The sequence below is a fragment of the Xiphophorus maculatus genome, chromosome 14 (genome assembly GCF_002775205.1).
Source record: "Xiphophorus maculatus strain JP 163 A chromosome 14, X_maculatus-5.0-male, whole genome shotgun sequence".
Classification (NCBI taxonomy): domain Eukaryota; kingdom Metazoa; phylum Chordata; class Actinopteri; order Cyprinodontiformes; family Poeciliidae; genus Xiphophorus; species Xiphophorus maculatus.
This window is the reverse complement of record NC_036456.1, coordinates 12,043,025-12,067,610: the sequence shown is the minus strand read 5'-3', so window position 1 is coordinate 12,067,610 and position 24,586 is coordinate 12,043,025. Positions and strand designations below refer to the sequence as shown.

Sequence of the window (24,586 nt, the reverse complement as noted above, 5' to 3'; positions counted from 1 at the left end):
AAGAAATTTTGTTTGGAAATGTAACACTTCAAAACTTGGCCTCTGTCTCTTTACGAAGCTCTTGCTCTTTCCAACACTCCGTCACTCCGTACGTCGTCACATTAACATTCCTCTATCAAGCGATAAACAACATTGGAAAATACTGGAAAGTAGTTTGTATGATGAGCTCAACAGAAGCTCAGTCCCACCTGGTGTTGCTAATTGGTGCTGCTACTTGTATGAGGGAACGGAATAATCAAAGCAACACTCAATGTGTGTCTTTGATGAGTTAATGTCTATAACATGATATAAAGCTCAAAAAACTAAATTTTACTTAGTGCTGTCCCTTTAAGAGGTGGTTATGCTGTTTCCTTGAGTGGTCCTTGGTGCAGTGCCACCACAGGTGAAGGGGTAAACAAGTTGCTCAAATTGTTGGGTTTGTTTGACACATTGCAGTGTGAAAGCGAACTGCGCTAGCTGATAATGTAACAAATGTTGCCATTGTGAGGATATTATTGTCCACATAAAATTAAATGGAATATGAAAAGATTTTGATTAATCTATAAATTTTCTAAAAAAAATAAAAATAAAAATTGTATTTTAAAGTATTCTGTACATTTTCTCCTGTTTGCTGAGTTAGAAGTGAGTAAATTTGTCCATTTTTTTGATATCACATATTTATGGAGGTCAGTGGGGAAGAGACATCTCATTTGCCTCCTTGCTGTTGTTGGTATGCTCCTCAGATTCAAGCTCCATATATTTTTCACACACAGAAGGAATTCCACATGCTTTATACTCTGTTCCTTAATGAAGTCTGCTGCTTTCCTGTTGCTCACTTCATTGTTTTTCACATCATCATTTCTGTATTTTTCCTCTCGGAAATTGTGCGTTTCATTATAGTTAAAATGGCCCATTTGTACTGTTCTTATTTGCTATATTGCTTCTTTTTACTGGGATCAGAGCTTTAATGATTCCCACAGGCTGTATTAAAGTTTGATCATATTTTTACTTCTCTTTTGAGATCAGCGCAGGAAACTTAATTTCAAACTTTATATGGTTTTCTGTTGCCGCTTTATAGACTCTTTGTCCTCTATCAACCAGGCGTTCCCTCGCAGACCCACACACTAAAACGGAGAGTTGTTCCACCTACACTGGAACAAGGATATACTTCCTTTTCCATAGACAGCTACTTAAAATCCCAACTAACCCACTAATTTACCATTATATCATTAAGTCAGGTAGGCAAATAATGTAATATTTTAATTGCAAAATAAAGATCAGTCTCAAAAATCTGATTAAGATGTGAAAGGAAATGCATGTAGTTTAGTTTTATTGGATCCGTTCATCTGGAATTTGTTTAGACTCATTTACAAGGTGAGCTGTGAAAACATTTCAATGAGGAATATTCTATCGGTACCGCTGCAGAACTTTTAAATTGATCATTTCTTCTAATCAAAACTCTTTTCGTATGAACAGGCACTGTGTGCAGCCGTGGTGTCGTCTGACGTGCTGCAGACCATGGAGTTGTTGTTCAGTGGGGCGGACATTATGTGCGCCACCGGAGATCCGGTCTACTCCACTCCGTACCTCTTGGCTCAGCGTGCCGGGCAGAAGCTACAGATGGAGTTCCTGCATCAGAATAAACTAACTGGTAGGTTGCTGTTTTGAAATTGTGATTGACGTTCCATTAAAACTCAAAGGGTTAGGTTTCTACCCCATCTGTAACAGCTTTGATTTGATGAGTGTTGGAAAAGATAACAGGGTACGCATAAATGATAGCATACCTTTATTTGTCTGCCTAATAAACATGGGAATTTCCAAAAATTAGTTGCTCAGACCAAGTAGGGAGACTATTATATTGGTTTCATAGGAAAGCATACATGTGTCCGTCTCTTTATCCGTCCATCCTCCTTACAGACTGCCTTTCCTTGTTCCTTACTATACACTCTCACTACAGAAATATCAGCATTTATTTCTTAGTAAACCTTAATATTTATACTTTAAAATGGTCTGATCATTTGCCTTTTTTTTATTTATTCCATTTTATAAATTTATGAATTGTGGTTTGGTGAGGAAATGTTATGTCCTGCGCTGGCATTATCCCAGCTCAGGACGTTTATGGCATCAACAGATGCCATAAATAGTGGCAAAACCAAGAGTTAAACTTGACGCAAAAAAGTTTTTCCAGGGTCACTATTTAACTCAGTGGAGACGCTGGGGCACAAAATGCAGCTGAGAAGCAGAATAGCTGATGTATTCTCCTGACAAAACCTGTGAAGGGAAAAAAAAAAAATGTATTTGGTGTTATGAATCTGTAAAAAGATCTTGGAACTAAAAAGTTCAAGTTTGTCGTCTACCACTTCTGATGGCACACACATTTTGTATTCTTGATTTGTTAATAAGGCAGTCATGTTGCAAACTTATTCTCACTACTGTTCGTGTTGGTACATTCACAGCACTCTTCTTTTCTCTTTTTTGTGTGTGTTCGCTGTGAATAGAAAACGAGGGCCATAAAAACCCACAAATTTGAAGCGAGGGAGTTTTAAGTTTAAAGGTCTGTCTCCATGTTGCTGTCTCTGTCCTACCTTTTCCCCCAACACTCCTTTGTATTACCCACCTCCTGTTCGGTAGGCACGGCACAGACGTGGCTTCTTCCTGATGGGTGTGTTTTATTCGCGCACTTCCACACGGGGACCCGTGATAAGAACAGATCAGATTAAAGGAGGCTGAGGCCGGGTGGGAGACTTTCTCTGGGACTGTATTTTACATAATTCATGCGGTGCATCTGTGTACACTCGCCGGCGCCGAGCCTGTTAGGGACCCACTAATTGCTAGCATGGGTCACCTGGTCACCAAGGAGATGGCAATTATCGGAGGTGTACTGAAAGATACACATGCAGAAAGGAGAAGAAGCTAACACATATTCATGTGTATGAGTGTGTTCATGTAAAATGTGTAGGATACACACGGTCTGTGTGCCCGTTGAAAGTTCAGAAGTTGCTGGACTTCGTCATTAAAATACAGATGACTATGGACCTAACCAGACTTTTGCTGTGGAGGCGGATGTCCAACTAAGCTAACATACTGTAGGAAGGAAGCAGTACCTGGGTCAGAAAACCTAAATGTTTCCTGAAAGACCGACTCCATTCTTGTCCATCAGTGAGATGTTGTTTCTGTTAGTTCACCACTTAGCAAGTGGTCCTAAAATGGATGCTAACCCAAGGTCAGATTCCTCATCTTGTTTAAGGTAAAGATGTAAAGATCCTGTATCAAATTGCACAACTCTCCAATTGATTTTTGTTCAGACTTGTAGCTTATAGTAGTTATATTCCTTCCCATTGCCGGAATTGAGAATGACGTTATTAAAAAAGCAGAGCAGAAAAAGACTGCCAAGGAGCACAGCCAAGACTTGACACTGACATTATGTTTGGGATGCTGAACGAATGATAAAATCTGCAGCTTGAGTTTAAGTTCTAGGGATGAAGGTTTATACAGAAATGAGTATGTATGCACAGATGCATGCTTAGCATGCGTACGTAAATATATGCATGCTTGCATGCATAAGTAAATACATAGTTAAATACAATTTTTCTGAGGAATTAAAAATGGATTTGGATTTTAAAAAACGAGCAAAAACCCATTTTAAGACGGTGGGTGATCACTCCTTTGAAGCGGTAGAAGTGGAAGTTTGGACATTTTGTCAGTTTCTTACTAACTGGACAGCACTGCATGTTAATAATAATCAACATTGATTCCAAATGTAGCATATGAGAACATATCAGCAGTAAAATGACTCAAATTCATGCTTTCCTCTTTTTAAAACATCTCCATTGGAGCACATGAGATGAGATTCAGCCCATGTACTCTACTGCATGGTTGCTGAGAGAAGGCTGTTTAATTTCACTGTAGAAAGAAGCGGTGCTGTGAGAAGATTAAGCTTCCCAGAAAATACTGTCCAGATTCCCCCTGTTGACATTTCTCCACTGTTTTGTCGGACACATTGTCACATCAGACGCAGAGCTGTGGAAAGTGCTGTCTGCATTGTTCTCGTGCATGTGGGACCCCCCGAGCGTGCAGGCAGACTTCTGAAAATTTTCATTAAACAGAAATTGAACTTTTTTTTCTTTTCTTTTTTTTTCTTTCTCCCATCATTGGTGTTTGCAGCGTTATATTTGGCAGGATCAGGGAACAATTCAATACCCGCATGATGCCATCCCTGCTGCACAGCTCTGTGTTGACAGAAAGAAGATAGAATGAAAGTAGTCACACAGCAGCCAATATTGAGGACAAAGCAGAGTTCAGACTTGTTCTGGAGTTTTAAAGAACTCCGCCTTGGGTTACAGCTGACTTTTTCAACCGGATAACAATTGCACACATGCTAGGTGACATAAGGGCAGATATGGATATTTGAGTTGTTTGCAGTGGGGTATCGCTGTTTATGGCTGCGTGTTTGGTTCTTTCCTCCATTTGGGTTTATCTTGTAAAACATGTTTTCACAGCAAGGGCTCTCTTCAGGGCTTCCTTCGAACACCGCTTACAGCCGTTAACCAGACGCTATCTTAAAACAAAATGATGACAAACATGGTCTTTTCCCAATCCCATGACCCCCTGGGACAGCAGAATGAGCCAGCAATAAACAATCAGACACCATGAAGAATTGTCACTTCTCAACTAAACTCCAAATTGGGCTAGTATGCGGGAAATATCGTAGCCGCCTGTCTACTCAGTGTGAATCACGCTTTCAGTTTGTGGAAAGAAGAAAAAAAAAACTGAAAAGTAAAAATAGGAAAAAAGGCTCACCATGTCCCCCTTGGATACAGTGAATAAAAAGAAGGCTGTCAGCCTGCTTATTCCAGAGCCACTCTGCAGCCGTTTCCCTCTGCAGCGGCTCATTTGTGACTCCAAAGTTAGGACTTCCACCAAATAGTGGAGCGTGGCCACTTCATTAGCTCCTTCTTTCTGAGTAAATGTGAGTACATGCACGCAGTCCTCGATGGCCCCCCCTACTACCCGCCCACACCGGTTCGCCTGAACGCGCCCTGGGAGACGGTCGGAGCGTGTTCATTTGCATATTACCATCCCAGATTCTATTTAAGAAAGCCAATTGCAGCTCTCTGAGGCTATGTGGTTTTGCATTTTAGCAACCCCAGAGGCTAGCCTCTATGATGGGCTCGATCCCTTATTGTCAAAGACTTCCATTGTGGTGGTTTCTTATTTATTTTAAGGCTCTTTTTTTATGTCGTTGTATGCAGTGTCTTTCCATGTGTAGACATGGAGAGGCCACATAGATTATATAAAAGGCGAGATCTATTTGTGTTAATGCTGCTATGCCTCGCTAATTTTACTTTAGGAAAGTTTCACAGTTTAGTTATTAAGAGCTTTTCCCTAATGATTTTTTTCCCTGCAACTAGTTTCCTGCTAAACATTCACTAAGTGTTAAATATTTCTACATGGAATTTTAATTATTTTAGCACTTCTAGATCTGAATGAGCAACTGCATGATAGTGTGGTTGTTAGTACAGTTGCCTTGCAGCGAAAAGGTCAAAGGTCAAACTTTAAAAATCAAGTAATATGTTCTTCCAACTTCAAAAATTTGTATTTTCTTGGATGATTGCATCAAATTTTAATAGAATAAGTTTTGCTACAATGGAAGGCAAATGAAAATTCTAAATAAGTTCAGGAGGTAACGGTCACCAACTAAATGCTGCTTTTAATCTACTAATTGAGAATGTTAATATGTCCACGGGCTAAAAAGCTCAACACCTAGACCTCTTTCCTTGCCGTCTTATGCACAAATTGCTGTTTTCACTCATCTTCTGCCTCTGCCATGCATTATCTCTGCCCCTCCTGCATGCGTTGTCTGTTTGTGCCGTCGTTTACTGCATGTCTGGGTGTAAATGCACAAGTGCGAACAAGCTCCTCTGATTACCCCCGCTGTCCACTGCCCGTTGAAGCTCGCTTTGTAACTGCAGCCGTGGGCAAGCAGATGGCTAATTGAGCACTCTGTCATGTCACCTCCCTTCACAGGGGAGTGAGCCAATCAGCATGGGCCAGACTCCTCCACTGCTGCCCCCGCAGACAACACAGTCCCATCCTAACAGAGTCCAGCTTTAGGGGCCCAGAGGGGTTGTTAAGCATGCTCACAGAGAGAGGCTTGTTACAACTGATACAGCATCAAGCCACTGGCTTATTTACATTCTGTCAACCTGAGTGGTTGGAAACACTTCAGTTTGGGGGGGGGGGTATGCGTGTAGGCGTGTGTGTGTATTACACTCACTTTGTTGCTGTTTTATTCTTAAAAGCTGGCATCTAATTCTGCAGTGCTGAGAGAAGTGTCTTCTAGTCTTTGTGTTATGCTGTTTTGTTTTCACACTTGTTTCAGAATTAAAAAATGGCGCACAAGGATAGCTTGAGTAAATGCTTAGCTACTTTAATAATTGAAACCAGAGCTTAAATGATTTCATTCATAATGAAAAAAAAGTTGTACAAGCCAATCTAGGCTTTTTACAAGAATCTAATTGCTAATCTGATTAAATTAAAGATTAAACGTGATTGGAAGCTCAAAACACTGTCCTGAGCCATATGCAACGAAATTTTGTGCTGTATACACCCTGTGCATGCAAAATGACAATAAAGTCAGTCTAAGTCTAAGTCTATTAACCACATTTGTTTTTGTTCAGATTCACTAGCCACTACCATCTCTGTTGACTGCCTGAGCTGTACAATTAAAATACCTACTAATTTGAGCCTATCTGACAACATGAAGTAGGCTAAGCACTCTTAAAAAGGACAACATCATGCCATAATCTAAATAAATTTAACTAATGAAAAATAGTAATTGAACTTGTCATCTGGAAAGGTAGATAAAGGCTTTTGAATGTCAGTGAACCACAGTTATCTTCATTATTTACAAATGGAGAAAACATAGAACATAACTGAACGTCCCCGAAGTGGACTTTGAAATTGTTCAGAAAGAAATTTCAGAAAGTCTTCTAAGACGAGTCTTCCGAGAAGTCACAAAATTACCTAGAACAACATTCAAAGTACTGTAGGCCTCACTTCCCCTTAGTGAAATTTTTGTGTTTGTGATTCAACAATAAGAAAGAGGCTGGGCCAAAATGGCATCCAGGGGAAGAGTTTACATTGTCACAAACACTCTGATTGACTCCAAGACTTGGCCAAATAGTTGTCAGAAACACTCTTTAGAGATTCTGCTCCACACTGACGTGATGGCATCACACAGTTGCTGGATTTTCATCTGCACATCCATAATGCAAATCTCCCTTTCTGTCAATTCTTTAAAGTCCTCTAATGGCCTGAGATCTGGTGGCAGTGGAGGCCTTTGGAGTCCATTAAACTCATAATCAACATCAACAAATTAGTTTGAGATGATGTCAGCTTTGTAATGTGGTGCATTATCCTTCTGGAAGTTGCTGGCAGTAGATGGGTGTACTCTGGTCATAAAGGGACTAGCTTGGTCATCAACAATACCGGGAAGGCTGCGGTGTTTAAACGATTCTCAACTGGTACTAAAGAGCCCAAAGTGTGCCAATAAAATATCCCTCACTCTGTTGCAACGTCATCCTGATCCGTTGATACACGAGAGGATAGATCTATGTTTTCGGGGCGTGCTGTGGTGGCGCAGGGGGTTAGCACGCCCCACGTTTGGAGTCACGGTTCGACTCCCGGTCCCGACGACCTTTGCCGCATGTCTTCCCCCCCTCTCCTCACCCTCCTTCCTGTCTGCCTACTGTCGAAAAAATACGAGCCACTAGCGCCGCAAAAACCTTTCGGAGAAAGAAAAAAAAAATAGATCTATGTTTTCGAGTTATTTCCTGAAAATCTCGACCCAGCCATCTGAATGCTGCATCTGAAATCAACTCATTAAACCATACAAACACATTCTTGCGCTCTTTGGTGACTCTCTCCATGTAATAGATTGATGGACTATTTTATGACAGAAAAAAACAAAAAAACTGGTTTGTGAAAGTATATTTATCTAGTTTGACTTTCGGAATTGAAGCTTCCATCAAATCTAACACAATAACGTCCAAGGCTAAAATGTAACAAAGCTGCACTTGACAAAGCATTTTTGTCTGTGTGGCCCTCATTTCTTAGTGTGGCACCATTAAAACTATTTCTTTTGTACTTTTATATAGGATGGCGCAAGAAATTGCGACTGTGATTGATGGACATTGTTCTGAATCTAAATTCTGCTTTCTTAAGTTATTCTTTAATGCTTAAATGTTCAAGTTAGTTATAATGATATAAAATAAGTGATTAGATTGAAGGCAAAATACATTCCCATTAGGTGCTCCCAAATGACCCATCCATTATTAGTTATATATTAAAAAGCGCTTTGGTGTAAGTTTGTTCATATGATTGCTGTTAATTAATTTGACATAATGGAACCACATACAGAACAAAGACAATAGTGTCTCGATAAACGGACAGATTGTTTTTCTCCACTGAATGATGTGTGGGCATGAAACGAGGCGTTGGAGGTGACGTCGAAGGGGGGAAATGTCGATTCAATCAAAACTGGTTTCAATTAAAGTTATTTTACCTTGCCTGATGAGAGAGCTGGAGGTGCTCGAGATAAAATCTGTAAGATATTACCAAGGCTTGGGCAGAAAATTGGACCTTGGAATGAAAGCTAATTGAATTTGAGAATGATAAGGCTGAATGTGGGGAGCTCTTAAAACTAGCGAGAAAGGATGAGTGGAGGGAGCTCAGATTAAGGAGGGCAAGATCGGAATGCTTCTTTTCTCTGATGGACACAGAAGAGAGTGAAAGTCATTTTTAAAAGATTGAGTGCATGGAGAAATGCTCTCTGAACACCCTATCGTTGCCTTTGCAAAAGTAGGACCATGTGACAAAGTCATGACTAAATTAAACAGAACCTTGTATGATCACCTTTATGCTTCTTGTGATTAAAAGACAGTGTTGTGCTGATTTTTTTTCGAGGCCTACTGGGAAAAAGAAAAAGTCTCCACATGGAGGTCAGAGCTTTGGTTCAAGAACAGTAATCAGGAATCTGGTGGGGATACGTTGCTTTGCTTAAGGGTAAGTCAGGAGTGGGCAAACATAACAAGGCTAGTCCGCAAAATTCAGCTTTTTTTCTGTTGAAGGACATTTGTTTTGTTTGAGTACATAACACGTATAAAACAGACAATTTAGAGAAGTGCTATTCTACGATTAATTCATTTTAGACAAAAAATGGGCAGAAACAAAGGGAGGAGAAATACAGCCACAGTTCCCAGGATCAGGATTTGCATCTAGGACCAAAAACCTCAGTATAGGGGGTGACTGCTCTACCACATCTCCCTGTGTCTTTGCCAGTCTTTGCTGGTTTCTAAAGTGATTTAAAGCTAACCTCAAGAGTACAAAACCACATGTCACAGATTCAAAATGTCAACCCTTAGCAGATTTAGACCAACATATTTCTTCTGTCTCAAGTAATATTACCGTTGAGTGTCCCAGCCAAAGTCTCAAATTGAATCTGACGTAAAACCTGAGGAAGGAGCAAATAGGCCTTTGATTTAAAAAAAACAAACTGGAACTTATCGCTAAACTGATCACAAACAAAACTGGAAAAATGCAATGCGCTGGTCAGCCATTAGAAGAAGAATTTGACTGTTGTAATGCCAACAAAGAGCGTTTCATTAATTATTAAGATTGATTTTTGATATGCCAATTTGCTTATTTTTTTTTATTAAGCAAATTTGTCTCCTTGTAGATTTCCCCAGGCTGGATCAGTGGTCAGAGAACGCTTCACTGCCTGATGTGTCCGTCTTCATGGACGGCTTTCTCTATGTCTCGTCTGGCCCAGCTAAGACGATGCCGGATCGGCGTGGACGAGACGGTGAGTTCAAAAGCCATTTAACAAAAAAATCCCAACAAAAAACATGACAAGACCAATCAACGCATCAATCCATTTGTAAGCAATTTAAGCTGCATGTTTGTCAAAGGTCTCCTTTTGTTAAGCGCTGGTCAATCAATGTCAGTATTTCAACTGTCAAACTGCCAATCGTTCAATCTGCTCAGCAAACTGTCAAGTCAGAATGATCAATGGATCTGTCTTTGACATGTGCTCTGCATGGTCTTCTGGGAGGTCTTGTCTGACAACTGTATGTAAGGCGAGACACAAGGTTAATGATGGTCTGCTGAGAATAAGATTTAGAACAAATTTAAAGTATTTACTTTTGGTAGAGGATCCCATCAACTTCTGAGTTCTCCTCCCTTAGTCCTGAAAAATAGAGTGAAAGTTTTAATCAGGCTCGTTTTCCTACCCAGACTCCTCATCTGCTTCAGGTACACACCCTGCCTGTACAACATTCCCACATCTCCAAACAGCTGGAGCATTGCTGGACCCATGGGTAATTAGCACAAGGAAGCAGCATTGGGCACTCCCTCAGGGAAAGGTGGCTATTCAGAGGGCTGAGGACTGGGATAAGGAATTGAAGGATGGAGGGTGAAGCAGTACCTGCCACTTGAGCGAGCAGAGTCTCCTTCATATTGAGCCATTCGTCTCTATTCCCATCACCCCACAGCCCCTCAGCTCTTATTGGTGGTTGAACATGCCAGCTAATGAACAGAGCTGAGGTCTGGGAAATTGCTTCTTACAGGGACCTGGGATAAATTTTATCCAAGTATCTCTCGAAAATCTCATTATCTGTGCTAATGAAATTTGATTTGAGTTTACTATTTAAAAAGTAGTTTCAATTTATTGAAATATGGCTCTTTATATTACAGTTTTTAGCCATCATTTACTTTGGGAAAAATTTGTACTCTAAAGCAACGACGGAATTTCATATGTAACAAAATTTGGTTTCTTTAAAGAACAGATTTTCAAATTGATCAAATGACACTTTTAATCCAATATATATAATTTTTTAGGTTAACTTAAACATATTGCTGAATATTGTAAGGGTAGGGATTTATTTTATATGTGGAAGTCGATTTCCGGAACTCTCATAAAAAAACAAAATAAAGCAAAAAAAAAAAACCAAACAAAACAAATTGTCTCATTTTAATGAGATAGTATCTCAATCTAAGATACTATCTTAGATAGTATCTTAGACTTATTTAAGTCTGTTGTGTTTTAGTCTGCATGAGTTTTTATTCCAGGTGAGATCAGAACCAAGTTCTATTCATTCATTCACCCTTAGGAATTAAGTACTAATTATGCATAAAAACATTTTAATGCCCAATGACTCAGTGTACAATACAAACTCATTTTGGAACAGATGTGCTCCACTCAGCACGTCTAATGGATGACACCAAGTGAAAAGGAATGGAGTGCACTTCCTATGCCTTGTTCTGCACCCTCTCCCAGAGCTGTTGCCCTGTTATCAGTTTATCCAACACTATGTGTGATCGGTGAAAAAGTCCAGGAAATAGACGGAGCCCATCTTTTTATTGTTGATGCACAATATTATGCACTTTCTATCTATTCTGCCAAGCTGAAATACAAGCAATATTACTGCAAATTTTGCACAAATGTTTGCAAATCCCAGTGAATCATTTGCACTTTTTCTCTTTCCGACTCAGTAGTCTTGATTAAATGTTACCGATTGACTTAAACTAAACTTGGAAATTGCTTTGAGACTTGGAACAATAAAACTGCTGTTTTGAAAATCAGGTCATAAAATGCTTAAGCCAGTGGCTTGTACAGATACTGTATATTACCAGGCTCACAAAATATTTCAATTAAAGGGAGGGAAGGGCACTTGGGATGTGTGGAAAAACTAGTATGATCTTTAGGGAGCGCATGACAGAAAATAACTGAGGAACACTGCAAAAGAGTTTCTTCACATAGACCACTCCATGTGGGCATTTAACTTTTACTTTTCATTTAGTGTTTTTGAAATGACTCGCAAAGCAGTGCATCTGCTTTGTTAAAGGCCATTCTGTTCACTGTTGTGCTTTTAGTACCTCTTGCATCTGCATGAACTCCTTTGAAGGTTCAACCTATAAAACATTTTATTATTTCATGTATTATAGAAGACTTTGCTTTTGTGCTCTGCTGGCACTTTAACTGCAGCTGCTGCTGCTGAAAAATGCAGCAGGGTCGGGGTGCAAAAAAAAAAAAAGAAGAAAACTCAACGTGTTCCAACTTCGTCAATGAAAAAGGGGAGAACAGCCAGGGCTGCGTGAGCACAGACGGACGAGGTATTTTTGAATGTACTGCAGGATGCTGTTGGCTTCAGAGCCTAATGGTTTGATGCTCTATAGATGTGCCTGAGTGTTTAATATTTCATAGTGTGAATAGGACTTAATGAAAGCACTGCTTTAATGTGCCATAAGCTATTATTTGGAGACAACTCAAGCTAGTTTTTTGTTTGTTTATAGTGCAAACTTTACAAATGCACCAAAGTGACATGCAATTGATGTGGATGAGTAAAGCAATTATTTTTCTTGTCTTGTGGCAAAAACATGTTGTTCTCCTCTAAACTCAATACTTTTGCAACATTGACTCCAGCAGTGCAGACAGTTGATTCCTGCTCCAGTGAATCGTTCCCAATGGGTAGGAAAAAGCAGTGAATCACATTTAAATGGTCCACCTCTTTTGTGCATTTTCTTCTCAGTGCCAGAGTCATTTTGAGGAGGTAAAGAGAGGCGGCTTGGAAGTCGCTGTCTGATATGGTGACTGGCACTGAGGAAATGGCACGCATAATTTCTGATTAGCTTTTGTCTTTTCCTCATCAGCGGTGCCCTGCCTTCGCCTGCAGCCGTAACTCACTCGCTTTCCGTGGAGACGTTGAGGAATGGAGGGCTTGTGGATAGAAGTCAAATTATGTTTTATTGAGCCCGTATGAACAATTCAATTGCTTTTTTCATTTGCAAACTTTGAATCTGGGTCTTCCATAATGAGACAAATCTTCTCTATGGTTTATATCCAGATCTACTTTTCAAACTGAGTGGATTTTATTCTGCTTTACATTGCCTTGTAGAAGTATTTATCATTCTTCAACCTTATGCTGCACATACAGTCTCTTTTTAGGTACGTCTTCACCCTCCTTGCTCATCTATTGATTGACATTTTTGCCCAATTTTCTTTGCAGTATAATTTTTTCATATTGGACACAAGGTGTCTATAAACATACGTTTTCAAGATGTTTAATTTGATTTAGGTCTTTTCTATACTGGACTGTTCTAACATGGGAATCTGCTTCACTCTGAACTATGTTATTGAAGATTTTGTAGTCTATTTAGGATTATTACCCTGCTGAAGGATGAACCGCCTCAGTTTCAAGTCTTCTAGAAGCTTTTCTTACAGCTCCTCTGTTCCAGATTAAGAAAAGGAGCCGCACAGCATGATGCCGTCACAACCATATTTCACCATGCAGGATGTTGTGCTCAAGGTGGTTTGTAGTGTTATGTCCACCACACTTCAAATGTACTCCATAAAGTTCAGTTTTGGTTTCATCTGACCTGAGTAAATTTTTTTCACATGATTGGTGTGTCTCCTTAATAGGTTCTAGCAAACTTCTGACTTTATTTCAGAAATGACTATTTTTCTGTTCACCTTTCTATAAAAGCCATTTTATTGGTGCCAAAGTCATGGTGATCCAGTTGAAAGTTCTCTGTGACATCTGCGAAACTCGAGATAAAGTTTTATAACCCAACCCTGCTTAAACATCTCCACAGCTACATCCGTGACCATGTCTGCTGTGTTTCTTGGTTTTCATGATGCTTTTTGCTCACTAATGTTCTCTAAAAAACCTCTTAGGCATTCATAGAACATCTGTGTTCAAAATAAGATTAATAAACTCTATTTACTAATTAGGTCATCGAAAGAATTTAGTTAGACTGAGCTATCAAGAGGCATAAGAGTAAAGGGCTCAATTCCAAGTGCCTTAGTTTTTTTTAATCTGTGAAAAATGCCAGAACCTGTATTATTTGCCTTCCCCTGCATAATTATGAACTATTTTGTGTTGATCTGTGGAGCTTGTGATAATAACATGTACATAATGCATGCAACTTCCATTCGTTTTTACAATGTTTAGGGAACTGAGTGAGTTGTATTGTAGGTTGAAATACATGACAAGATACTGATTTCCTTTTATTTCTTTGCCATTTCTTTTGTCATATTTATCCATCCCTCAATGTAATGAAGTAGGCTCTAATTCTGGCACAGACATATCCTTCAGATCCTTTTCCGTTTTCCTGATTTCCATTTCGAGCCCCCCTGACAAGCTGTCCACCAGATGTCTTCGTTGCAGATATTTTAGTCTGATGGTGAGATAGGCAGAAGATTGGTGGAAGGGGGCGGACGTGGGAGTGAGAGTCAAAAAGGATTCACAAAAATGAAAAGGGGGGGAAAAAGAAGACACGGGGCACAGCCTTTCTATTCTGATGAATACTGAATTGGATGTCCGTGCCACATTGATAAAAAGTTTAAGACAGTAGGAAGACTTACAGATGTAGTTAAGAGGCTTTGAACATGTCTCTTTTCCTTTGAGAGTGAGGAAAGAAGCACAAGGTTATAATTTGAATCCAATCAACCTGCTCGCCTTGCACATTTGGATAATTTAGAGCGTTTTGTTGAAAAACGATCCGTGCAAAAATCAGAAAAATGGGGAAAAAAAGGTTTAACATTAGGAGACTTTCCTTCCTTTGGAAAACACTATGCAGGGAGCTCTCTTGGTGTACAAGCTAATTGGCCCATTTTATCTGGTGGAGTCGCGTACCTCGGCTGGCTTTCGTGAGTGTCGTCTCTTGTGGCTGGTTATGGACTCCCGTGGAGTACGGCTGGGCCACGGGGCCACTGTATGTGTGTGGGAGTGAGGGATGGGAGGGGGGGGAACAGCTGGCAATGGACGCAGCTGCTCGATTGTAAATCAAGCACTATTGTTCCCCGCATATTACTCTGGTTCTCATGCAGAAGCTGCTGATATATCCCACCCGCTAAGGAAGAAAACAGTCCCAGAAAAAGGACGATAGAAGGATGCTCAAGATCTGTGGCTTTCTGACGAAGCCAGTTTCCTGGTGGAATGTGTTGAAGGGATCTAAACCCAATAACCACCATAAGAGGAAGGGACTTTTGCCACCAGTTTTTTTTTTTTTTTACATCGCTACTTAAAAGTGGTTTTGTTGAACTGTTTGAAATTCATTCAGCTTTTTCAGATTTGTGCTGCTCCTAGAAAAGCAGCTTCACAGAGAACACTCCATATTCATTGGCATCTCTTGTAAAGATGTATAAAAAGCTTTTAAATGAATTATTCTGTCGTAGCTGTAGCATGACATCACATTAAATACGTAGCGGCAATTTTTTGATCGTGAACGTTGGGGATGTTTTTTTTTCTCACCTCCCTCACAATCCTCTTCACTTTAAAATTATTGCTCTATTTTTAGGTATGAATGCGTTTAAGCGGAGTTTACCTCACGGATCAAGGTCACTCACATTTACCTTTCCGTTATGGCACGTTCTCTTGTCTTCCCCATTTTGAAGAGTGGCTAAGAGAAAGGTACCTCTATTTCATGTCATCTTTCTAAATTCATCTCAACAAAAAAGTGAAGAGATTTTTCATTAACTCCTGCGACGTGACATGGGGCTGATCAGCCTTTGGCTCAGCTGAGGTCTTAAAGATAGCAGCAGTTTTATTAACTGAATTCAACAGGACATTAAAAGAAGATTTCTCAGCCCAGGTAGGATGACTTGGAAATGATCTCTGTTCCAGAAGTGACTCAATACAAGCTGTATCTCTTGGTGTTTTAGATATTTCTTTGTGTCGTGGCTAATAAAGTTCTCACCCTTGTTGTGATCCATCCCTTCTGAATCTCCCTCAAGTTCATTACAAAAACATTAACAAAGCTGTGGTTATCCCTGGTGCTTTTACTCTTCTTACCGTCTTTTGTCCACCCATTCAACTTTCCATTGATATCTTTGTATCCCCATGTGAAGAGCCATTACCTTTAGCAATTACCCATTGTGGCTTGGGCTTCTTGTGAAGTTGTAAAGGGACTATTGGACAACTGTCAAGGGTCATCAGTCTGTAATAACACATTTTTGTTATTCTACATTAGGATAGTTTTTTGTTCACTTTGTCAAATGTCTGAGAAAAATTACTTTAGAAAAACTCTTAACCTGTACTAGAACCTTCTACTTTACACAAAGGTATCTAGTACTGGTGCTCGTCATTACACTGTTTCAACTGGAAAAAGCAATTTTTTAATTGAAACAAATAGAATGTTCTATAGCAACCACTAAAATAGTGTTGGTATTTATAAATATTTGAAATCTTCTGTGTAACATTAAAAGAAAGTCAGTCTTCTTGAGAGAAAGCAATGATGACTTCTGTATATTATCTGGCAGGTTACAATGATGGCCAGAAACCCAGCGGAGTAGATTTGTCTTCAGTGATTAAGGTGTTGCAGCTGTGAAAAATGAGAAGCAACACAAAATTACAATGTAGCACAAAACAAGAACTTTACCATGTTGTCCTGGAAATGATGGACATGACATTTTCTGCAAAACCTCAGTGATTTAGGGGCACATTTTAAACCAAAGTGAAATGTATTTTAATCTTTTCTGTCACCAAGACAACACTATATCCTGCCAGACAGATCCGAGTGGTAATAGCTTTAAATACCACACTTTGTCTCTCTCCGTCTGTCCCACACTGGCACATTAAACCCCTACATGCACAGTGGGTAAATGAAGATGATGCCTCTGTAGCTGCTGGAGTTATCTTTTTCTTCAAGTGAAGTGGGGTCAGCGAGAGAGTATTTTTTTTAAATGCCAAGTGAGAGAAAAAAAAAATTAATTATGTTGCTTTTTTTTTCTTTTTTACTGAATTCTTGTACAAATAACTTTTTCTTATGAACAGAACACAGAGATAAAGTGAGAAACGGCTGTAAAGAGATGCAGCGTGAGGGTGAATAGAGCAAAACTGACATCCTGCTTTCCCGTGTTTATCACATCCCTTTTCTTTCTACATCCAGTTGTCGACACTTCCTTTTTTTTATTGGAACTATATCTGTTTCTTCAGAAGTATCACAGTTGGCAGAGGAACGCACAATTAGCATATTCATGAGATGAATACGCTGGAAACGTTGGAGTTGCGAGCAACGGGGGGTTGTGGGGTGGGGGGTGTTTGTATGTGTGTGTTTGTTGCGGAACAAGGAGGAAAAAAAAAACCCCAGATGGCATGGTGACTTTGAAAATCCAAAATTAGGTATGTTTTCATGAACTTCATGCTCATTGGCTATGTAAATCGCACCGTAAGGCAGTCATAAAACACAAAGTTGTGTGTTTTCTAGCCTTTCTGTTGAGATGTTTGTAGATTGAAACCTGCTTGCTGCTTGGACTTTACAATTTTGCATCAGTCTGCTTGTGTGTCCTTCTATGATGTCCATATTTAAAGTTGACTTTACAGGTAGTTTGTTTTTTTTGTCTCATCAACTTTCAGTCAGCTTTTGCTTAAAATGACCACCCTTGTATTTATTTTATTTTATTTTCTGCATTACTTTGCATTCAAAATCCATTGTTTAATCCAAACATAGTGGATTAACATTACCAGTATCAAGGTAAACTGTCAATTTCTACTCATTTTGGGGGCAAAAAGGTCTATTTGAGAAACTTTAAAATATGACACCCCTAAAACAAGATTTATGATGCCTGAATTGGTATTCTTTCTCTGTGTGTGTTTATGTTTCAGACATGGGACGACGCTGGTGTACATTGGAGGGCGGCTTTCTGAGTTATTACGAGAATGAGCGAAGCCCCTCAGCCATAGGGAGGGTAGATGTCACCGAAGTGGTCAGCCTGGCTGTCAGTAACTCAGAAACTATGACTGGAGTGGGGTATGAACACACTCACACAAATGGAAAAATATGTCCAAAACCTACACGAGCATCTTAGTTTTAAAATCAGGAAACCTTATTTTTTTACTTTCAAAGGACCACCCTTTAACTACTAAATGTTAAAACTGTTAATACTTTGTTAAATGGTACTCAGCAAGTTTCACCTCATCCATCTTCATTTTTGGAGCCAGTGGTAATCTTCTGATAGAACTCTATTCATTTGACCACTCTTCTTGACAAAACTCATTCAGTTGAATCTGATTTCACAAAACTCCTAAAACTGAAGTTTTCACTGCAGTCTTTGTAATAAATCTGTATTCAGTACACAAGTGTATTTATTTAAACATTTACAGTCGAAAAGATTTGCTTGCATCTCTCCCACTGTGTGACAAAAAACCGTAAAGGAAGCCTAAACTTGGTGATTAAAGTCTTTTATTTGCTCCATAACAATCACCTGCTCATACAGCGCGAGCCGTCTCTGACATCCAGTAAACACGCAGATGCTTGTAACCGCAGACTTTCACGTCGCTTCAACTCCTCGTCGCATACGTCTTGTTAACGTAATCTCAGCTCGGGCGTCGCTCGCTTTAACGCGGCCCATCAGGGCTTTATGAAGGCTGTATTTCCTTTTTCACTTTGGTGGCAATGCAGACTTCAGCAGCGCAGCTCTAACTGCCACTTTCCTCCATTCATTTTACCGCCACTGCCTCCCCCTATCAGCCTCGTCTCTGCAGCCGGATTATGATTTAGTTTAAAAGTTGCTCCGACGGCAAACTTTCTCTTTATTTCATCTGGAGGTGACACGAATGCGAAGGAGAAACAGATGCCTCGAACGGCTTCTGCTCGTAGGTTTTTCCTCTCCCACTGGATCACTCTTTCGCTGCGTGTGCGTGACACCCGTGTGTGTTTGTGCAGCACAGCTAAAGCAAGTGCTCCGATAATGGCTTATGATTAAAGCCGGAGCTAACTCTTTAATGATAGCAGCAGATGTTGAGAGGAGTGAACAATGTGTTTGTTTGTAGAAGCTATCTGTGCAGCCATAAGAAGCACATCTGGCTCAGTAACACAGCGACCCGCATAATGAGCCGGACGCCACACACGAGGCGGTGAGCGCGCGCACGCTCGCCAGCAAGCAGGCGCTGCTCTTTCGCTGCTCGCCGCAAACATCCCAGTTACAGGTCACAGTGTCACCCCGAGTTGGGCGACGAGCGGGAGGCGGAGGAGGGATGGGGGACTATTATTTTTTTTCTGTTGCTAACACTGTTAATGGTTTCACTAGATTAAACTCTGCCTCGCTCCCTTTCACTTCTGCAAACTTCCAGCGCTTTCCCCCGTCATGGCGCGCGTCGGCTCAGAGAGAGAGAGAGCAGGGACGTCTCAACCTCTCGACTGTCTGCCGCTGCTTATAAATATTGATGTATGCAGATGACACACTCCCCCCAGCAGCCTATCAGCACGCTGCAGGAGGCCGTGGGAGTCGTTTCCATTAAACGCGACGTTTCTGGGTAATTTCACCGTGGCAGAGGACACTGCGAGACACAGAGTCGGAGGAGAGGCATACGTTTGCTCAAGTTGCATGAATATTACACAGCCACTCCTAGGAAATGAATGCAAAATGAGTGTGTCGGTTCATGATAAGTTTAACTTTTTTCCCCTTTTTTTTGTTTAACAGAGCTGCTTGTTTTACGACAAGTATTTGCACCTTGAAAAACGCACCGAATCCATCTATTCTTTTTTTTTTTTTACGTTTTCAAGCTTCTTCTCCCTTTCATATTACTTTACCCTCTGTTGGTCCTCTGTTTTACAATTTGCTTCCCTCACTGACTCTATTATTCTGTTTCATTAACTCCTAAAGTGAGTATAAACAGTGACTTTGTGAAAGGAGTTACAGTTTTGTCCGAGTTATCCCTGAGGTCTTTAGATTTTGTTTTCATGAAAAAGCAAGATGATTTTAAAGTCTTAAAAATACAGATTCAGTAACAATAATAAATAATAAATGGTTTAGTATTTCTGCAGGCTCTTGGTGCGTGTGGTGGAAAACAACTCCGGGGAGACATGGACTTGAGGTACAGAAGCCAGTGAGAACCTCGCAGAACAGAACAGAATAGCACAAAGAGCAACCCCCGGCAGATTTAAACAACAACATAACCACTTGTTGATCATCAATTAAAAGTGTGAAAAAAAACTTTTTAAAAAAAGTTGCTGTTCTGCTTCATAAACTGAGTTTTGGTTTGAACAGCATAAAGTGCAATGACTAGTATTTCAGCTGCTTTTTTTTTTTTAGCTCTCATCCACCAATAGGTTTCTGTATCCGAATACAGTACAGAGTAAGTTGCACAACACAAACAAGAAGCTGCAGCAGCCGTAAAAACTCAGATTTGTTGGTTCCAAATAAGTTGAAATATATTTTATACTGTATGTGTTTGCTCACTGAAAGTGAGGCTGTTAAATAAGACGGTACTTAAACGTAGAGTATTTGAGTTTTTGTCTGGGAATGAATGAAAAAGTCTTGGTCGGGAACCTGATCTGACACTTGATATCAGTGCAAAATCAAAGAGATCTATTGATATTTAAAATACGCAAGTCAAAATCCCCTCTAGTGCATATTATTTTGTTTTGGCTGGTTCCAGAACAGTAGTCCAATTTAATGACCGATTTGAACTAAAACTGTACCCCAACTACAATATGCATCTGGCAACTTACTTACTGTGTCAAATGTAAAATTGAAAGGTAATTGAAGTACGGGCAGGACCACTGTTGTCAGCATTTGGCTTGCTCTGACGTGTTTAAAGGCAAATATGATAGAACAAAAGATAAACACTTCATTTCTGAATATCACTAAATAAAAGCCATTTTGCTCATTATTGAGATAAATCCTCTCAAATAGAAAAGCAGGTGCAGTGCATAAAAGTGGCCTTTAGTGCTTTCTGGCTCTGCGCTCTCATTCCTCTGCTCTTCAGCTCACTCTCTCCCCCTGTCCCCACATACCTATTCCTCTGCCAATACCTGCCCCTGGGACTCGCATTATTTAGTGTTCATCTCTCATCCTCCGTGTCCTTTCTTTACCATAGCATTTGCCAAGCACAACAATGTACTCTTCCGCTCTCTCCCTGTGGGACCTCCACTAACAAGCGGCTGCACACCTGCCAGTTCAGAGGCAGGAGGAGGCGTGGAGCGGAGGAAACGAGGAGAAGGCAGTGGCGGCGGGAAGGAGGAGGGGGACCTACGAGGGCAAACACCCATGTCTCGTCTATTCCCCTGACACCTGTGAAAAGAAAGTGACTCGTTGTTGCCTTGACCCCATGCGACATGTCGCCTTGAACACCCATCGCGGCAGCATTTAGAGGCGCCGCCGCGTCGGCTCGCAGCAGAGATGTAACGTTTGCAGGCCATTAAGCTAGCGATACTCTGACCTGTGACACTTTCATTGATAGACAGAAGCAAAGGTGTTTCAGAGCGGAGGCAAACACAACAGGATGTGAAAAGACTAAGAGAATAATGGTGGGCTTTCTTTTGTTTTTTTAACAAAGTTTTGCCTGGGAGTCTGACTTTGGAAGTGTTTGTTTTTTATTTTATTTTTCTTTGAAATAGGCTTCTGTGCACAAACGATTGGGTCTTCTAACATACTTTAGCCAGTGAATTAATGTCTGACAAAAGTATAAGTAAAGCTCGAGAAATTTGTTTCACAACAGTTTTCAGATTTTAACTTTTTTTTTTTTTTTCTCAAGACTTTCTAGTGTTTTCTGGAAAAATCTTACTTGGAAAAACTTGAAAATTTGTTTTATTACCCCACAACCACAAACATCATATGTTTTATCAACATTTTATGTGACGAGCCAACACAAACTAATGCGTGCTGTGTGACATGAAGAAATTGATAAATGGTTTCATAAATTCATTATCAGGAGAATATGAAAAGTTGTGGAAATGAAAAAAAAAATCTTTACAAATAAATATGACTAGTGTGGTGAGCATTTTTACTTGGTCTCCCTGAGTCGATATGTTTTTAAACAAGCTTTTGCTGCAGTTGTACCTGCTAGTCTTTTGGGGGATATTTATCTGTCAACTTTGCATATCATCTTAGGATATGCAAGATGTGCAAATGTAAGATGATTACATATCATCTTACATTTTCCCTCTAGTCTTTATACAAAATTTCAAGCTCAGACAGATTTAATGATGAGCATGTGTGAACATCAATTTTCAAGTCTTGCCACAGATCTTCTATTGAATTTAGTTTTAGACTTTGATTAGGCCATCCTAAAACATGTCTATATTTGATCTACACCAGTATTATTAAAGGTTTTTGGCCTGAATGAAACATGGCCAGAAAAATTCCAATTCTCAAGCTTGTCTTGTTAAAGGAAAGGCAAAGATTTTTTTTCTTTCTTACTTATCTTAAAAAGTGTTCTGATCTTAACATCAAAAATGGGATGTGGTTCAGCCTCTGTAAAAATGAAACACTCGCTGCATTTAGCCAAGATTAATGTGTGCACCCGCATCTGTTTTTGATTAAAAGTTGCTGAGTGTTTCTTGGTTGGTTCTGTTTACAATCTCTCTGGAAGATACGCCTCCTCTGTAGTATCTTTGCGGCCAATACCAGGTTTTCCCTAAACATGCCCTCTATTTAGTTCCATCTGTCTTCCCATCATTACTCCCCAGCATAAACACAATGTTATGCCAGCACGTTTCAATGTGACGGTCTTTCAGGGTGATGTTCAGCCTTAGTTTTAAGTCATACAAATTGTTTTGCAAAACGTAAAATTGTGGTTTTATCTTAATTTGTCTACAAGCATTATGTGTCTTGTTGATTTTGATCAACTGGAAAAGGGTTTCAAAAGGCCTTTCTCTGTGCCACACTTCTATTGAACGTGGACAATTGTACTGTCAAATGATCCCACCTGAGCCGTGGACATCTGTAGTTCCTCCAGAGTTACCAGGAGCTTCATGGCTTCTTCTCTGATTAACTCTCTTTTTACTCAGTCTGTCTATTTAGGTGGAAGGCCATGTTTGTGTAGACTTACTGTTGTCATGTCTCCTACATTTTCAGATGACTCTTTCAAATATGTGCAACTTTTTTGCTACGTCCCTGGAGGAGATTATTAGTATGCGCATTAATCTTTTACATCAACAGATTTCCTGCTTGTGATGCATTAGGAAACCATCAGTAAATCAGAATGAATTAGTGACGGAGCTCCTTTCCCCTCCGCTTCCTTGTGTTTGCTCCTGCTAATGTACAGTTTAACACATAGATTCTGAAGAGCCACAGTAAAAATGCCCTTACAATAACTTGAATAAAATGCAGCCCATGCATTTATGCTTAATGTTCGCAAATGCAGAAAGTTTGAGGCATGCTGCTGTACATGAACGTTTTCTCGCATTCAGAAAGTTGGCCTTCATGTCTCCGGCAGGGCTGTGTTTACCGTTGAGCTCTATCTTCGAACGGAGCGAGCCCTGACTGTCGGAGCCGAGACGCAGGATACGCAGCATGACTGGATCCAGGCGCTGACAAAGGTGACACCATTCGAGCAGAGCGCACCCACACATACAGCGCGCATTTCCACCCTCCTATACGTTTTTTTTTTCACCAAAAGTTTAAGTGAAGGTTTTTTTTGTTCACGCTGCAATGCCTCTTTCAGTAAGACAAGTGGTTTTGCCATCTTCCCCCGCTTGCTGAAGGAGCCTTTTAATAAGTCCCTGTATAAATATGCCCACTGTTACCTCTCTTATCTTTACAGGCTTAGACAACTTGGTCGCTGGTAGGAAAGAGTCAATGCAGCATCACTAAATATGCCTCTCCCTCTGCAGAAGAGGGAGAGGCAGTGTTTCAATATAAATTGAAAGAACATGGCGCAGAAACTTTTGTTAGTGAATGCAAACTAAAGTATATACATTTAGTATGGTTGCAGTTACTTTGCATTTAATTTGGACATGCGAAATATATATTTTTGTCTCTCTTTTTCATAAACACATGCTATCCACAGTGCTTCATCCCGTCTAAGGTGGAGGGACTGGTGCGGAAACAAAGCGAACTGATTGGCAGACTCCACTACAAAGAAGGCCATGACCTGTATCACTGGAGGACGGGCTGGTTCATGCTGGAGGGCTCCGCCCTGCACTTCAGCTCTGGAGATGAGGCGGGAGAGGAGGAAGTGCTTCATCTCAAACAACTGCAAGAGCTTAGTGAGTATCTCACCGATTTGTATGATGGTTGTTTTGGCAAGTCTTTTCTATTTTTACAATGTCAAACTCTGAGAAAGAACAAAGTAAGTTGCCTGATCAAAAATGTTTGAAAACACAGAAACCATACCAAAAACAGAAAGAATAACGATATTTCTGAGCAGTATTATTGTCTAGTGTTTACTTATTGATGTCCAGAAGAGCTTACATTTTAAGTAGAAGTTCCACATTGTAGGCTTAGTCTCAGCTCTCTATCATATTTTAATCTACTGATTTTATTTAGGTAAAGTTAGTGTAAAAGGGCCACAAAGATCAGAAGTTGGAAAGAAAGCCCACATCATCACTCCTTCACCTTTGTGCTTAATAGTTGGTGTGAGGTGTGCATGCTGATTTGTTTTGTAATTGATTTTTTTTAAAAAGTTTCACTTTCTGTGCCGTTTGACTATTATCATAAAGCATTTAATATGCTGACATCTTTACATACTGGCTTTTAATATAAGGTGAGCTCATGACTTTCCTGGAAAACGATTGATGTCAATGTACTTATTTATCACTGCTGTGCAAATGTACACTACACAAATCTATTCTGAAGTTGAGCTAGCACCAATTGAAATTA

The 24,586-nt window shown here is 40.0% G+C and overlaps 1 protein-coding gene across 3 annotated transcripts in view; it reads left to right on the top strand.

Moving 5' to 3' along the window:
* arap2 (ArfGAP with RhoGAP domain, ankyrin repeat and PH domain 2) overlaps positions 1-24,586 on the top strand; it is a 131,195-nt gene that overhangs the window by 67,261 nt on the left and 39,348 nt on the right. For all 3 annotated transcript variants that reach the window (XM_023346498.1, XM_005804764.3, XM_023346497.1), the window contains exons 14-18: positions 1,456-1,630; positions 9,719-9,844; positions 17,646-17,790; positions 23,202-23,304; positions 23,775-23,973. In XM_023346498.1, the coding sequence (XP_023202266.1) occupies positions 1,456-1,630; positions 9,719-9,844; positions 17,646-17,790; positions 23,202-23,304; positions 23,775-23,973 (748 nt within the window). The remainder of the gene's footprint in view (positions 1-1,455; positions 1,631-9,718; positions 9,845-17,645; positions 17,791-23,201; positions 23,305-23,774; positions 23,974-24,586) is intronic.